The 17,309-nt window shown below is 43.9% G+C and overlaps 1 protein-coding gene across 9 annotated transcripts in view; it reads left to right on the plus strand.

Moving 5' to 3' along the window:
• Window positions 1-17,309, plus strand: part of tns1b (tensin 1b) — a 208,828-nt gene that overhangs the window by 151,328 nt on the left and 40,191 nt on the right. For 6 of the 9 annotated variants that reach the window (XM_056289491.1, XM_056289487.1, XM_056289489.1 and 3 more), the window contains one exon: window positions 453-577. In XM_056289491.1, coding sequence (XP_056145466.1) covers window positions 453-577 — 125 coding nt within the window. The remainder of the gene's footprint in view (window positions 1-452; window positions 578-17,309) is intronic. The other 3 variants (XM_056289488.1, XM_056289496.1, XM_056289492.1) reach the window with 1 other exon arrangement.

The raw sequence follows: 17,309 nt of genomic DNA on the forward strand, positions 1-17,309 counted from the left end.
GGTTTCCTTCCACAGTCCAAAGACATTTAGGTCAGGTGAATAGGCCATACTAAAATTGTCCCTAGGTGTGAATGTGTGTGTGTGTGTGTGTGTGTCAGCCCTGTGATGGTCTGGCGGCCTGTCCAGGGTGTCTCCCTTCCTGCCACTCAATGACTGCTGGGATAGGCTCCAGCATCCTCGTGACCCTGAGAGCAGGATAAGCGGTTTGGATAATGAATGAATGAATGAATATACTGTACAGAAAGAATAGTTATTAGGGGGAGAATAAGAAACATACAAATTTTAGTTTAGTGGATAATGTGCTAAACTGTAAACGCAGTTGAAAAACAGCATAAGTAGACTACCTTAAACTCCTCACAAACAACAGGCACAAATGCCATTTGACTATTTATAATGGGAGTCTGGACCATTACAACTCAGATATTCACTTTCTGTTCCTCTTATTACACTTTTGGTCAAGGTATGGACCACCTGGAAAATGGGCCCAGTGTGTCTGTAGACTACAATACCCAAGACCCTCTGATACGCTGGGACTCCTATGAAAACGTCAATCAGCACTGTGAGGACACAACAGAAGGTGAGCACAGTTGGTCTACAAATTTCTTTCCTAGTGGCCATCCAGAGATTCGGTCCTTCGTAATGGTAGAAGATGTAACTAGTAGTAGTGTAAGGCACTTTGGGGGGGGGGGATCCAACAAATATCGTGTTTATTCGATGGAATATCAGTTTTTCCGGCGGCACAGCGGTTAGCGTGGTCGCCTCGTAGCAAGAAGGTCCTGGGTTCGAGCCCCGGGGTAGTCCGACCTTGGTGGGTCATTCCGGGTCATCCTCTGTGTTGAGTTTGCATGTTCTCCCCGTGTCTGCATGGGTTTCCTCCAGGGCCTCTGGTTTCTTCCCACAGTCCAAAGACATGTAGGTCAGGTGAATTGGCCATACTAAATTTTCCCTAGGTATGAATGGGTGTGTGTGTGTTTGTGTGTGTGTGTGTGTCGGCCCTGTGATGGTCTGGCGGCCTGTCCAGGGTGTCTCCTCGCCTGCCGCCTAATGACTGCTGGAATAGGCTCCAGCATCCCCGCGACCCTGAGAGCAGGATAAGCGGTTCAGATAATGGATGGATGGATGGAATATCAGTTTTTCCTGTCTTCTTAGCGAGAGGAGTTTTCAATTGTTGCTCACCAAGGATATTTTATTTGGCGTCGACCTTTTCGACTCCACAGTCAGTGATGATTTTACATCTTTCTACAACATTGTAGCACTCACAAGACGCACAAATACACACATAAAATAGGTGCTTAAAATAAGGATACACAATCAAATTAACTTTCTCTCACGTAATTAGACACACACACACACACACACACACCCAACACAAACACACGCATGCACACACCTCTGCAGGACAAGTCAGAGCCCTCTCGCCTGCACCTCGTGTGCAGTAAAGTTAACAAGCTGTTAATTACTCCGGCTTTAAACAGCTGCTGCCTTGATAGCGAATCTCAGTCATGGCCAACATCAGTTTGGCCTGGCCTGCTCTGATGTTTATAAAACATTTTTTTTCTGTAGTAAACTAACAGAAAATTCGGTGCGATTTGTAATTTCAGGCGCACCTTAAAATACATTCAGGAGAAGCCAACCGCCAGTATTAGCTGCAAGCAAATACCGCTGACACTCACTTATTTTTTTTCTCTTGGTTTTGCCAGCTGCTAATAACAGACGGTTGATACAAAAATTGCCTTATGTAAGTTATCACCTGTGAAATGTCATGAAACATTATTTTCTTAATTTAGATTTCCTTGTATGACTGGGGGGTAGAAAATTAAAAGGAAATGTCATTTAAAGTGAATTTTACAGCGATTGTTTACGTGGCTGTCGCAAGACAAAAACTTGAAGCCATCAGGAAGAAGAGCTCGGAACGCTCTCGGAACACTATTTTAGGCTCACAAAGAAAAATCACACACACACACACACACACACACACACACACACACACACACACACACACACACACTGTTAGACACAGCCTCCCTGTCTGACGGGGGGTTTCTGTCTTCTGCATGGCCCGTGGTTTCCTCTGCTGTGCGTGACTAAAGAGATTCACACTGGGTCTTAATGGGGCTTTTTCACACTTCCCTGTCCCTTGGCTTCCACACAGTCGGGTCAAGCTGAGTTCATATTGTTAGCATCATACTGACATCTTGATGGCTTGGCACGCCACCAACTGAGGCTGATTTACTGACAAATTAATAATCATTTCCGAAAAAAAAATACTGGTTAGGAGTTGCACGGAGAATTAGACGTCTTTGTTTGACCTAGGTTCGACTAAAAATAACGTGCCGGGTGTGTGAAGGATGTGAGTCGAACCTTTTCTGAAAGCTTACAGGATCTTGTGTGATACATATTCAGATACGTGCGACTCTTAATATTGCTCATATTACTGCCATCTGATAAACCCTCGTACCTCCGAAGTGTCAACTTAGTTTGAATTGAAAGTATGCATGATTTGAATGTTGTTGTTTTTTTGTATTTGAAGCAAGTTTTACGCTTCATGTTTTTGTGCAAGTCTAGGACCTTAAAACCATGTTAAAAACACTGTAATTTAACAAATAATCAAGCATCAGTCAGACATTAGAATAGTCATTGTTCTCCTCATTCCAGAAACAAACAACCAAAAACCCATAAACGGATTTTCCTGCAATAACAGCAACATAACATTTCCTTCCATTAAAAAAAAAAGAGCAACAAAAACCAAAGGTACCAGGTTTTTATCCCATCCAAGATGTTGTCGCAAACGTCTCGTAAACAGACATCGAGTAGTCTTTCAATGTCTTCGATGGGGAGTCGAGGCATCCGTCCAGTTGCAATCATTTGTGGTGACCCAGCTGACCGCAAGGAACCCAAAAGCCCCGCGGGACACAGCTCTCGGCTCCCTGGGATTCCAGCGCGCCGAGCGAGACATTCCTCGGTGTAGCCACAAGCTTGGACAGAGCCTCCCCCCTGGGGGAGCGTTGGTCACCGTCTGACCAAAGTGATTCTTTACTCAGCACCCAAATAGAAAAGAGTGTTATGCTCATAGAAATAGGAACAAGCCCGTTGTCATCTTCCTCATCAGGGTCAGCGTCAGTGTCTGCTGTCGTCTGTTGCGGACGCGTTTCAGACGAGATTTCTCACTAATAGGGAAAGACGTTTTGGAACGTAAGATGTGATTTTATCCCCAGAGTCGTATAACGGATGGCGACAGGTTCCCCACCATTGCGCATCAGTAAATACGATCCAATCCCGACAATATTTGTTTCCCAGTTTCTTTGGCACCACACTCTCGAGACTTGAGATTACGGGATGAGATTTTTTTTTTGGTGCGTTACGAAATGTTTTTTCTGCAGGCTTTTATGAAAGCTTATTAAACGCCGCCTTTGGTCGGCTTGGTTGGGTGTCCCTACAGACACAGTTGGCTGTGTCTGTGGGTGGAAAGCCGGATGTGGGTATGTGTCCTGGTTGCTGCACTAGCGCCTCCTCTGGTTGGTCAGGGCGCCTGTATGGGGGGGGGGACTGGGGGGAATAGCGTGATCCTCCCACGTGCTACGTCCCCCTGGTGAAACTCTTCACTGTCAGGTGAAAAGAAGCGGCTGGCGTCTCCACATGTATCGGAGGAGGCATGTGGTAGTCTGCAGCCCTCCCCGGATCAGCAGAGGGGGTGGAGGTGGAGCAGTGACCGGGACAGCTCGGAAGAGTAGGGTAATTGGCCAGATACAATTGGGGGGGGAATAAATAAATAGATATATGGATGGATAGGTAGATAAATAAATAGATAGATAGATAGATAAATGTCATGACAAAAAATATGGAGAACTATTATCATGACCCACCATTGAATCCCGACCACTTCCACAACCACTGATCTCTGGTGTCTGTGACACTGTGACATGTCTGTGTTACTGAAGGTCAGTTCATCACCCATGTTTAAAAGATTTTAACATAGTAAATACAGCCTCTCCTTACTGCAAAAGCCATGTGCTATTCTTTAAATATATCAAGTCACCGTGTCCTGTTCCCCTACTGTTAAAGGCAGATGTAACCGAGAATAAAGTGGATATATGTTTTCATGTGGTCATGTTGAGTAGCAAAGTAAAAGATAGTTTTATGTTGGCTTAGCACACGGTCGCAAACAGTACGTCAGTAATAATGTCTCACGTCTTGAGCGGTGACAAACCTTTTTAGCTTTGTTGATATTTCACCAAAAAGACTCATGCACCTTTCTTGAACTGGGATGTCTATTGGACTATAATTACCCTCCTCATTTCCCTCGGCTGTTTCTTGGGCTCCATCATATTACCTGGAGGGTAACGCTGTTTGACTGCCGTTATCATAGCCCATAAAATGTTTATCCACACACACTTGGTGGCTTGAAATAGGCTTTCCCAAAATAGAATAGGTGTAACTCTCCTCTTATTCTGTTACAGTGGAAGTGCAACTTTGTGGGTGTGTGTGTGGGTGTGTGTGTGTGTGGGGGTGTGTGTGGGTGTGTATATTCATCTGATTCCCAACTGTCTGACCAGTGATGTCAATGTGCTCACGTTGCCTTCTGTCATCTGATGCTGATTCTGTGAAAAGGGTTCATTTGACTTTCCTAGGATTTCACAAACATATAGTATGTACACACACACACACACACACACACACACACACACACACACACACACTAACACACGCGCACACACACTCATGCTTGTCTACATAGTCATTTTAGTGAGTGTGTGGACAGACATACTATTTCTCTCTTGTTCCCACACAGACACACACACACAAACACACACACACACACACTAACACGCGCGCACACATACTCATGCTTGTCTACATAGTCATTTTAGTGAGTGTGTAGACAGACATACTATTTCTCTCTTGTTCCCACACACACAGATTTGTTCCTCTGCTTGAGCCCCGGTACCCGATAAGACTTCAAACAGGTTCCACAGTAGCCATTGTGCCTGAGTCCATGACTTCACTCAACCAGCAAAGCAAGACCATCAGGCATTGCATTTTAAATGAGCTCAGCTTGCGATTGGGACTGTGATTGTGGCCACTGGCACTTAAAGAGACATTTGGGAGCAGCTCCATCTCACACAGAGTGAATGTTTGCAGTAATGGCAGCAGAGTAAGAATGGGTTTCCAGGAAACTGTAGTGTTTGCATTTCCACTGTAATTAAATGTGTTTCTCTCCTAGCTCAACACTGGTTAGCCAGCGCTGAAAAGTCTATTAGCTTCACCAGTGCAGTGGCTTATTGTTTCAAGCAGGAGAACAAGGGAAGATTTATATCTTTGAAAGTGTAGTTGAAAGTTTTGTAGGGTTTGTTTGTGCAGCTAGCCGGGGTTGCAGTTGCTTTTGTGAGTGCCGATCGAGTGAGACCGTCTGGTTTGCTCTCCTCTTAGCTTAGCTAGGCTTTGTGTTAAGGTTAAAATTATAGTGGCAGTGTTTTGCTGGGATCAACATTGTGTAACAGTGTTGATCACAACAACACTCTTATCTATGTGGTTTATGGTTTCTGAAGATTTATGGCTGGTTTCACTGTGATGATTCTGTAAAAAAAAAAAACCACAACTGGGTCAATGTCAGGGCAGGGGTTTCTGTTGTGCCTCGTCCACACCTTGTACGTAACCATAAAGTCAGAAATGTGTTTTTCAAATACTTTAAGCCGTCCATTTAGTGGATGCTGGGTCAGAAGACTTCTCTTTGAACCGGATGCTAGATCTTACCAGAACGGTGCAGGTTTGGCTGATTTCACAGATTTGATTTGGTGAATTTAATCTTCATACTTGTCAAAGGTTACCAAGGAATTATATCATCAGTTATGTTCAATAAGTCACCGCTTTCAAAGTATGCACTTTGCCTTTCTGGCATGCCGGTCCTCATGAAGAAACCTCAGCTGGTAAATTCTTACTCTGTCTTACCAGCGCTTCAGTGTGAGCTTGTGGTGTTTTGTAAATCAATAAATTAAGTTAGCCCATAGCACTAAAACTGTCAGGGTTAGATCCTCTGTTCCCACCGGAGTCATGCATGGCAAAACAGGTTAGATTTGTGGTAGTGTGATGTGTTTTAGATAAAGTTAACGGCCTTTATATCTTATATGAACCTTTACAATGGAATACCATTTGCAGTCTAAAGGCCAAAACATGCTTGTGAAAAGGTACATGTAAATGGTCCTGCATTGTGGCCCAGAGACATGTTTCTGGGTAACCGTGGCTCACAAAAAAAAAATCAAAAAGTGCATCAATTGTGTCTGTTGGCTACACGTGATACCAACACAGGTACGTTGAGCAGATGAGGATATTTGGCACTTTTCAGCAAACCGTTACAACAACTTATTCTGAAGACCACTATACACAGTAAGAGCAAATCCTGCAACCTTTTATATTCATTATGCACTATAGCACTCTACAGGAAACATTACAATTTTCTTTCTTTTCTTCTTCTTTTTTTTTTTTTGCTTTTTCTCCCCAATTGTTCCTGGCCAATCACTCCACTCTCCGAGCCATCCCAGTTGCTGCTCCACCCACCTCTGCCGATCCAGGGAGGGCTGCAGACTATCGCTTGCCTCCTCCGATACATGTGGAGTCGCCAGCCGCTTCTTTTCACATGACAGTGAGGAGTTTTGCCAGGGGACATAACACGTGGGAGGATCATGCTATTCCCCCCCCCCCCGAACAGGCGCCCCGACCCAATGTGCAGCAACCAGGACACATACCCACGGCCAATTGTGTCTGTAGGGATGCCCGACCAAGCCGGAGGTAACACAGGGATTCGAACCACCGATCCCCGTGTTGGTAGGCCATTTTACACTCTGATCAAGCGTGCTTCATCCACATCACAAGCAAGCAAAAGTAAGGGGTGAAGGTGCAACACCCATAGTACATAGAAGACTGCAGGGACAAATGTCCCCGTGTCAGTTTATATGTATAATTAAGCAGTGTATTGTAAAAATATGTGACATAAAATATTTTCGTTTTTTATTTGTTTTAAGACATAAACTTATAATGCATTGGGCTTACATGAACACACAGTAGAAACTACAGCCACCTAAAATAAAGAATAACTGCCTTGAATATTTCATGACCTACCTTTTTTGGTCTGCTGCACTGATGGTGGTGGAGAGGCAACTTTCATGGCCAAGCCGTAGGCCCCTCTGAAGGAGTGACTGTCCCGAATTATGAAGGCCCCAGGCTTTCTCTCTTTCAGCAGGCTGATAGCTGCAAACACAGTTTAGATGTGCTGTTAGTTTAGAACAAGTCATCTCATATTATTTTTTTGGGGATGGGGTGGGGGGGGCATGGAAAAGTTATGTTTCCATACAGTTGGGGATCCATCCATCTATCCATCCATTATCCAAACTACTTATTCTGCTCTCAGGGTCGCGGGGTTGCTGCAGCCTATCCCAGCAGTGATTCTTTTCACCTGACAGTGAGGAGTTTCGCCAGGGGGACGTAGAGTGTGGGAGGCTCATGCTACTCCCCCCAGTCCCCCACCTGCCGAAACAGACACTCCGACCGACCAGAGGAGGCGCTAGTGTAGCAACCAGGACACATACCCACATCCAGCGTCCCACTCGCAGACACGGTCAACTGTGTCTGTAGGAACACCCGACCAAGCCGGAGGTAACACGGGGATTCGAACCGGCGATCCCCGTGTTGGTGGGCAACAGAATCAAAACATTACAAATTTGCTCACAAATTGAATGTCCTGTCTGCATAGGGGTTTTATGTGTTTTCACGTTTCTTTTTCCAGATTTCGGCAGCATTTTCTTAATTCATATTTGGATTTTGTAAATGCGACACTGCCCTCTAGGGCGTGCGCCGGCCCTACGTGCAAGTTTGTTTGTGAACACATCAGAACATGTCAGTGGGGACAGGATGCACGTGCGCTTAAATAATCCTATTTGCAAGCCAGGCTAAATAGCTAGCAACATCGAACTAATCTTCTATCTAATATACAGGAGGCAGTGTTTGCTCTGGGGGTGAGAGGTGGGGGTATTTATGCCAGTGGATATTTTAGTGTTGATAGATGTTTGAGATGTGACAGCCCCTTGTGTTGTTGTTTACCACTTAGTCTCTGCTGATTTACTCAGCTGGTCAACCCCCTGCATTTTTGAAATAGTTGGGATGACAGACAGAGGGAGGGAAGAAGATACTGAAGAGAGAGAAAGAGAAGCAGCAAAGAACAAGAAAAAGATAAAGCCTAAAAGAGGAGAGACAGATGGATAAAGAGAAATTTGTCAGTATTCTGACTCCGGATTCTTACAAACTCGTCATTCTTCGATTGTACTCCGTGCCCTTGCAATGCAAGTGTTTGCCTGAAGGTTCCTCATAAACGTCTAGATTAGCTCGCTGATTAAAATCTCGGGAAAAAAAACCAAAACTTTTCTGACATTTGTTGCCACTTTGCATCTCGAAGAGACAGTTTTAGTTGACTCCATCTAGTTCTTTACCAGACGTTGCCTTGGTCCTTTGGTGTAAACCTGTCAATTCAGCGGTACGGTAGTTAGGCCTTTCACACTACCAAGACGGCTCCTATTTCCTCCCGGTTCGCACTCCCTCACCAAGGAGTATGAGGAGTTAAAGACAAACTCCTCCACTCAACTGTGAAGGCCTTTTGTGCACAGTGTCACAGGAGGAGGGGGTGACAGAGAATGTCAGAACGGCTCGGTGCGTGTTGCCTCTCAGTGTGGATAGACTATTTCCAAGAGTTAGGTAGTGAGTTTGTGCCGAGTTCCCCTTTGATTTTCGCTATTCCCTTGAGGGAAGACAGAAGGAGTCTCTCTGATTTAGGTAGCTCGGAAAGAGTGTCAGAGTGAACCAGTGCCGAGTTTGTCTTCTGCTCCCTGTTTCACTGGAGGAAAGACGAAGGACGAGGCTCCAACTGAGCAGCTTACTATCTTTTGCAAATTCAGCATGTGAGTACTGCACTGAAAAAAAAAAGTTTTGGATACTAAGATTTGAAGTTTGCACTGAACTGGGAACTCTCATTGTATTTGGGACCTTTCTCTGTCACTTATTAACATTATTCCTCCACTTGGGCACATTTTACTTTATTTGTTAGTTTTGTTATTGTTTACCCAATAATTATTTCAATAATAAAAAGATGTTTGAAGTTTTAATCTTTTGACAATGGTAATATCCAGTGGTGATAATTATGATGATATTAAGTACTAGTGGATTTGGGTGGTCTGTGTTGTGATTCTCATTTACAGTGGCATGAATCAACTTTACATGAGCTCATTGTAGCTCCTAGTCAAGATGTACATAGTGCTAAACTCACTGTAGTCATTTCTACAATCAACAAATCAAGGTGATTAAAGTGCGCTTGACTGTCCATGTGAGATTATCGCTCATTATTAAATTACAGTATGTCTCTGATTTGAGATCTCTCTCCCCAGATGAGAAGCACTATACAAACTCAAATTATTATTATTATTATTATTATTATTTCTTTCACGTTTCCTATTGTACATCCTGTAGAGCTGGGTCCAAACTATGGACCTGAATAATAAATAATAATAATATTATTATTATTGTTTTTATTATTTTTATTATTATTTATTGGGCATTGACCTTGACAGAGAAGAGCCAGCTGTGTATGTTTCTGTGTTTGTGTCCTTGTGTGTTATTGTTGGTGGGTTTAGAGTTCCCCCTCCAGGAAGTGGAGACTTGCTCTTTGAGCCTGCAGACACGAGTCAGAGGGAGATGTCTGCGTTCCCAACCCAGTTGCCTTAACTAATTATCAAACAGAGGGAGACGGATGACCATGTCTGCCCTGCCTGACATGAACTGTGTGTCATCACATTCTTTCAGCCGAGGAGGGTCTGAACGAGCAAGTCAAAGTTTGTTCGTCTGTACATCTCTGTTTATGTTTGTGTTGACTGCCGGGCGGCAGACAGGGCTGGGGCGGGTGGGTCACATGATTTTAAACCAAGATTAAAGTGGATTTACTTTAGTTATGTGACTTCTTCAGAATTGGTTTAAGAACAGTTCCCCCTCATGGAGACTATTAGATATTACTATGCTGTGCCATTTGGGCACATACGGGGTTCTGTGATGCACCATTATGAACACGTAGTGAACGCCATGAATTCACACATTAAAATTCAACTGGCACTTGAACTTGGAACACATTTTTTGTTGTTATTTATATTAGTGTATGCAAGAAATTATTGCCTTCTGAGCTGATATCTAATTTTAATGGCCTTGATAGTTTTGAAATTCAACTAGCCCTTTAACACATAGGCCTGGGTTTTGTTATTCTATTATTTCTGTTAGTGCATTTAAGAAATATGCCTTTCAAGCTGACAGTTCAGTTCTTGATGGTTTTATGGGAAATCTGTAGTTCGCAGGAGAGAATCCGTGTTCAAAGTTAAAAAGAGGCTATTAAACAATGGTATATGAATTTAAATATACTTCCTTTGTGTTGATTCTACATTAATTCCGTGATTTTGCATTTAAATATCCATTATTACAAGCTTCAGTCTTAAGAAGAAAAAAAGCAATTAATCACAGCAAATTGTGCAATTAATTAGTTAATTTTTCATACTCAGTTGACAGCCCTAATTTACACGCACGCACACACACACACACACACACACACACACACACACACACACACACACACACACACACACACACACACACACACACATATGTGATGTGTGTGTATGTTACTCTATGTGGGCCTACACTAGGTTCTGTTCAGGACCTGTTTCTGGCCCGATATCAGCTGGCCTGAATGTTCCGGCATCATACACTTCCCGGCTGACACTGACAAGCATGCCGTCATGCAAACAGTCCGTGTTCCTCCACAGGAATCATGGACATTGTCAGGACATGGCGTCTCACCCAGGTGACATTGAGGTGAGATGTCCATCCGTTTGTGTTGGCAACAGGCCTCCACACTATCAGCCCTTCGGCCCGGTTGAAGGCTCTGGTAGGATTACGAGGATTTGACTCCAAACTTCACGCAGCTCACGTTGCATAACAACCAAGACAGAATGAAATAATGGTCTTCTGGGAAAGACTGTGTTGGTTGTGAAAGCAGAACAAGTGCCTTGTGTTGGGGAGTGTCCCCGTTTGGACTTTGGCAGGGTTTTGGGGTATGGACAGGGGTTTCCACTGTGTGACGGCTACCATACGGCGAGTTTGAATGTTAAAGTTACAACGCTGGATCTGTTGGCATCATGTGAGACGAGGGCTCTTTAGCTTTGTTTGGAGCTATTTGAGACATAAGTTGCTTAAAAATAAAAAAAAATCTCTTGATGGTCTGGGATAGTTTTACTCATTTGCATACCCAAAAGTTTGTTTCAAGGACTTTTGCGGATCGAGTGTAATTTTCTCAATATCTGCGTAGTGGTATCGGCCTTGATTTCAAAATACGGTTTCTCAACTCTTAATTAAAACTTGCTGAACCAAACGAAACCGTACTGGGAAACAAGTGGCGTCATCAAACCCAATGGCCAGAACTTAGTGCTTCTTTAATCGAAATAAGAATTTAAAATGCAACGCCAGTTTTACTTGCGTCCTAAGCTTGCACATTGGTTTCAGTGTTAATGGGCAAGGCTGAGACGGGGAGGAAGAGCGTGTGCTGGTTGTTATTTGCAGCTCCTAATGTTTGGCAATGAAAGAGTGGTCTGTGGTCTCCTTAAGGACACAGCTTTACTCCAGCTGTTGGCCAGACATCCCCCCACCCTGTGTTTCTCTGACAGTCCGTTTCTCTTACACTTCTCTTTTTCTTCTTAGTCTTTAACCCCCCCCCCCCCCCCCGCGCTTTCTCTTTCTTTCTCGCTCGGTCTCTTGGTCTCACGCTAAATCATTCGCTGTCTTCTCAGCCGGACGACAGGTTAACAGTCACCGTGGTTCCATCCAAGTTTTGTTATGCGAATTTTGTCGTTTCGAATCAAGAAAAAGAAAAGCATGATGGAAACGGCAGATATATTTGATAAAATCCCCAGTTTAGCATGAACAGTTTACACGCTCGCTTGAGGCGGTTCAATGTTTCATCTGATAAAATGAAGGACAATAAATTGCAATGGAAACGCATTTGCCGAATTAGAAATGGCTAAATAAAAAGAAAGAAACATGAATAGAATTTAATCTAATCATGTGATCAGCTGTTTCAGCTGTTTCCTCATCCTGGGCTGGACGGTGGCCCAGTGGTTAGCACTGTTGCCTCACAGCAAGAAGGTTCTGGGTTCGAACCCTGGGCCTTCCCAGGTCCTTTCTGTGTGGAGTTTGCATGTTCTCCCCGTGTCTGTGTGGGTTTCCTCTGGGTGCTCCGGTTTCCTCCCACCATCAAAAAGACAAGCATGTTAGGGTTATTACTCCTGTCTGTGCCCCTGAGCAAGGCAGTGGAAAGAAGAGTTGGTCCCCGGGTGCTGCAGCAGCAGCCCACTGCTCCTCTACAATAGGATGGGTTAAATGCAGACAAAAAAATCGTTGTGGATCTACAATGACAAAACAATCGTACCTCTAGTGTTGGTCTCGGTGCCTAACAGCCCCGTGGAGTCCAGCGTAAGCATGGGGAAAGTGGAGGTAGTAGAGGACAGGGGGAGAGGAGGCGGTGGAGGAGGAACAGTATTGGACGAAGGACTTGTGCTTTCTTTATTAGGCACCCCTGTCTTGTTTCGGGTTGTGTTATTGGCCTAGAGGGATCCCTTTACATGGGTCAGTTAAGTTAGTGAATGAACCCCTTCTGAGCCAAGCGGTGGTGGTTGGACACGGAGGCTGAATTTTACAAGGGAGAAGGGATAGGCTTTTACATGTTTGTGTGGGTTAGGACGCATGAGGGAAGAAAATGTGCGTGCGCGCGCACACACACAAACACACGCACATTTTGTCTCCACAGGGAAAGCTGGCATTTGTTCCCTTATTCTTATCTTTCCCCGTTAAGAGAAGTCTAATCATACAGTGGTCTTTCTGGTCCTTGTCAGACTACCGTCTGCTTCACTTCATCAGGAAGGCTGCTGGATAAAGCCCAGCTGCTGCTACAATGTCAATAACATCAGAAGAACATATAGGGGCTACAAGGGGATTTAGTGTAATTACCCTGCTTCACCAGTCAAAACAGGACTCCCCCAATGTAGATGGAGTACTTTTAATAAATGTGCTTAGTTGAAGTCGAACGTACAAACGCTCATTTACTTCTGGACCGACCAAGCCTGTCAAGACGTAACTTGACGAGAAACACTTGAGCAAGTTCGAAAACCTTTGATAGACCACTGCGTCTCCGTCCATCTGTGCCTGTCTTTAGCTAAATATGGCAAATCCGTGCTCGTGGGTTTTGAAATGGGAGGGTTGGAAAGAGAGAGGAGGGACATCTGTCCAGTTGTAGCGTTCTGGTTGTGGTCGTGCATGCTCTCTGGACAGATTTTCAGAACCATGTAAGGAGCCGTGCAGGACTTTGCATCATGAAAACATCACAAGTCTTGGCTACTTGTGAGGTTTCTGGGTTTCGGAGAGTTATTTACGATTAAGATGTTGACTGGACTCTCCTGGACTGTAGGAACACATTGACAGATTCATGCAGGGAGTGACACGTACCATTCATCTCAGCAGTGATAATGTGCACATGTACACAGATAAAGGTCAGAATATTCTGGTTCTTTGTTCTTTAATTCCATGTTAGGGAGTGTCAGTCACATAAAGCCAATCAAATGACTCCTGACAGGATGTCCCCCTACTCTGAGGGTCCGTAGAGAATCATCTGTATTTGACGCTGCAGCATTGGGAAAAACCTCTTCCGACGGAAAGCTGAAGTCTATAACGTTCAGCAGGATGTTGATTTGAATAAGAGTTGACAGGGTGGGTGGCTTTGACAAGAACATGTATAAACGATCAGGGCCTCAAGGTGGCGTTACGCGATAGAACGCTCTCGTCTCTGTTGTGTGGCTTCTACGAGACCCTAGCTGGCCGCAGTTAGTCCATCAGAGCTTCTACTCACCTCTAGACCCAAGATACCTCTAGCCAACCCATCAAAGCTTCTCTTATGGAGCTCAAAATTTTCCCCCAATGCATCACTGCTGCTAACAGACCTTGATTGCTTTTCCTGAGATGTGACGCCATCCAGAGTGAAACTTTATGCTCTGCTTGGATCTGCTTTGCATGCTGAGGTGCTATTCATGGTGCACGTGTGTGTGTGTGTGTGTGTGTGTGTGTGTGTGTGTGTGTGTGTGTGTGTGTGTGTGAAAGAGAGAGACAAAGAAAGATGTTGCCATATATTTTTCCTTGAACAGATTCCTGTACTTACTCCATGTCTGAGCTTTGTGTATGTGTGTGTGGATATGTCTTATTGGGGGTTTATCTTCTGACCAGTGCTATGTAAATTCAAATGAAGAAAAAGTCAGTTATAAACGTTTTGAAAATGCCATCGTGCCAATTTCATTCCTGTTAGATGACTCATACATTATACATATCCAAGATGTACAGCTTTATTTCTCTTTTTTTGCCATCATTTGTGTTTCAAGTTTCATTTTCTTTAAAAGTGTACACATTCTGTCAGATACCTATGAATAGCAGTGTCCAAAAGTGAGGCTGAAGTCATATTTGAGAGTAAAATCCCTCTCCCACCAATTTGAAAAACACACTCCATTACCACCTCCTTGTATTTCCCAAATCCCACTTACTGTGCACTTTCATAGACATTGACTCAGGGCCATCTTTGATGTATATTTAATGACTTGCAGGGAAAGTGCCCATTAAGCCAGAAGAAGTTCTTGTACTTACATTTGACTAAGTGTTTTTGGGGCTATGGGTATTGGCAGTGGCTGAACTGTGCTGGACTTTATGTCCCAGTGTGTTTCTCCAACAAGGAAAAACTGTATTTCACACCAAGGCATCAAGGTGACCCGTCCACATTATAGCCTAGACAACCCTGCACTTGACTTGTGTTATTGTTTAAGATTGGCATTTAATTTTGCATTATTGGATTAACTGTCAACTAAATTTTGTTTAAATAGCACTTTCAAAACAGTAACCTACTTTGCGCTGAAGTGCTTCTCAAGAGAAATGACAGTGATTCACTTCAATTATGTGTTGTAGGTGGAATGTCTTGTGTAAGCTGGGGTGACAGTCTGTCAAGCTCTCACCACTCTCAGTAAGACAGCTATGTTTCCTTTGGTGTACACATAGCAGACTCTGGACTTTTCCTCGATCTCAGTTGATCTTGCAACTTTTGTGACACATACTAATCCTATGCACCAATCAGCTCAGCATATATATGGTCTCTGCTTTTGATCGCTTACAAGGCCATGTGCAGCGTTCTCAGTAAATGGTCCAAATTTAGTTTGTTGTCGTCCTTGAGCCCTCACATACTGGCAAGCTTTCGTGTTAAATCAATGCACATGCCATTAATGGTGGCCGAATAGGGCAATAGGGTATACTCTTTTGCTGCGTCATCATGCTGTAACCACAGCTACTGAATGTTTCTATTCTCCCCGGGAGCGTGAATGTAAACGTATTTAGTGCATCAGACCATTAGTGGTTCTAGTGGTATGAGCCTGAGGGATCACTCGCCGCATGGTTCAATATTATTTTTATTAATGTGACACTTGTGGCTAGTTGTATCTCCATATGCACACTTCCATAAATACATGCAAACACACACACACACACACACACACACACACACACTCAACACTGAGTGGCACGTGGTGTGTTTTCCTATAAACTGGTGGACGAACAGGCTATTTCCGCTGTAATGGGGATCTATCGTCAAAGGGTCATAGTTCAAAGTTCAAGAGTCAAGAGGTTGCACAATTGGACCATCTGGTCTAAAGAGCCTCAAAATATCTGGCAACCCCTCCCACGTAGAGTACCATCTCAATATTTTATACAAGTTATGTGTTTGTGCTATAGATTAAATGTTGCTGTATCCAATGTCCTAACTGGTGGCTTTAGCTGGGACTTTATTGTCATACACACACACACACACACACACACACACACACACACACACACACACACACACACACACACACAAGACACAAGGTCACGTCTTAAAATCACGATGCATTTATGGCCTCATCTCCATGAATGTCTTGTCTGATGTCTAAAGCATCTTGCTATAAATGACTTGTCAAGAATACATTTTGATTCACTCATTTAGTCCCTTTTCAGGCCTAAGAATGCAGAAGTGTGTAAATCACTCTAGTCAGAGCGGACATGGTCAACTCTCTCCCCCTGTTGGGTAATTAATTAAAAACTATGGAGTTGGCAATGCAGACGTGTCCCTCTGACTAATGTGCTCAGGATCACAGAGCAAGAATTTACCCCCTGGAGAGGAACTCAAAACATACAAACACACACACACGCACGCACGCACACACACACAGATTAACAGAGACACACCCACATACAGCGCAGCACATATACTCACCTCTGAATCCCATCCCACCATCCCATGGATAAAAACGGGCCAAAGCTATTCCCAGACAGTTACGTATGGGAGGTGCAGCCACGTAAAACCAGCAACAGACATAGCGTTGCACCCCACACAGAAGCGGCCTAGACAGAAATAGGCCGTCTGCCGTAAAAAGCCAAAGAGGTATAAAGTGGCAGATTGGGTTTCCTGTATTACAAATGGGGACCTTGTTGATAGCGTTTCGGTCCCAGTGTCTCTGAAGTGAAGACATGAGCTAGTTAAGGAGGGCTGAGCAAATTGTGCTTGCATTTGATCTTGGAGCGGGACTTGGCCATTGAATAATGGTCTTTGTCATCTTCATCATCATTGTCATCACCCAAGTCATAATCCTGTTGTTTTTTACCATAGCCGAAAGTTGATATGCTAGAAAGTGAGGGGCCAATGAGAGAAGGATAAGTGAGAGAAATGGATGCCTGATCTAATGATTAAAAATAGACCGAAAGACTGAAGGGGGAGATAAGGAGTAGGACAGAGGTGAGAGTGCCACTGAGGAGTGATTATCTAGGAGCCATCTGAGACAGTTTTATATCTGAATGCATAACGTAATATGACGTGACCTCCAATTTTGATCCTATCTAATGGAAATGAAAAATTGTGTGTAGGTTACTTGTACCATAGTAATATGGCGTTATCAGCCTGGGAAGGTGGAATTTGCTGGTTGTTAATTGTTCTGGCTGTGGTGGCACAGTACACATACTGTCTCCCGTGGTAATGCTGACAGATGGCTAGGTGAGATAAAGTGCTACACAGACAGAATGTCTCGAGAAATATGGGAAAAAGATGTCTGAAAGAGAGCGAGAGGGAGTAAGTGTGCCTGTGTGTGTAAAACCATCTCTAACCCCTAACATTTGAATTG

Source organism: Lampris incognitus, chromosome 11 (genome assembly GCF_029633865.1).
Source record: "Lampris incognitus isolate fLamInc1 chromosome 11, fLamInc1.hap2, whole genome shotgun sequence".
Taxonomy (NCBI): Eukaryota; Metazoa; Chordata; class Actinopteri; order Lampriformes; family Lampridae; genus Lampris; species Lampris incognitus.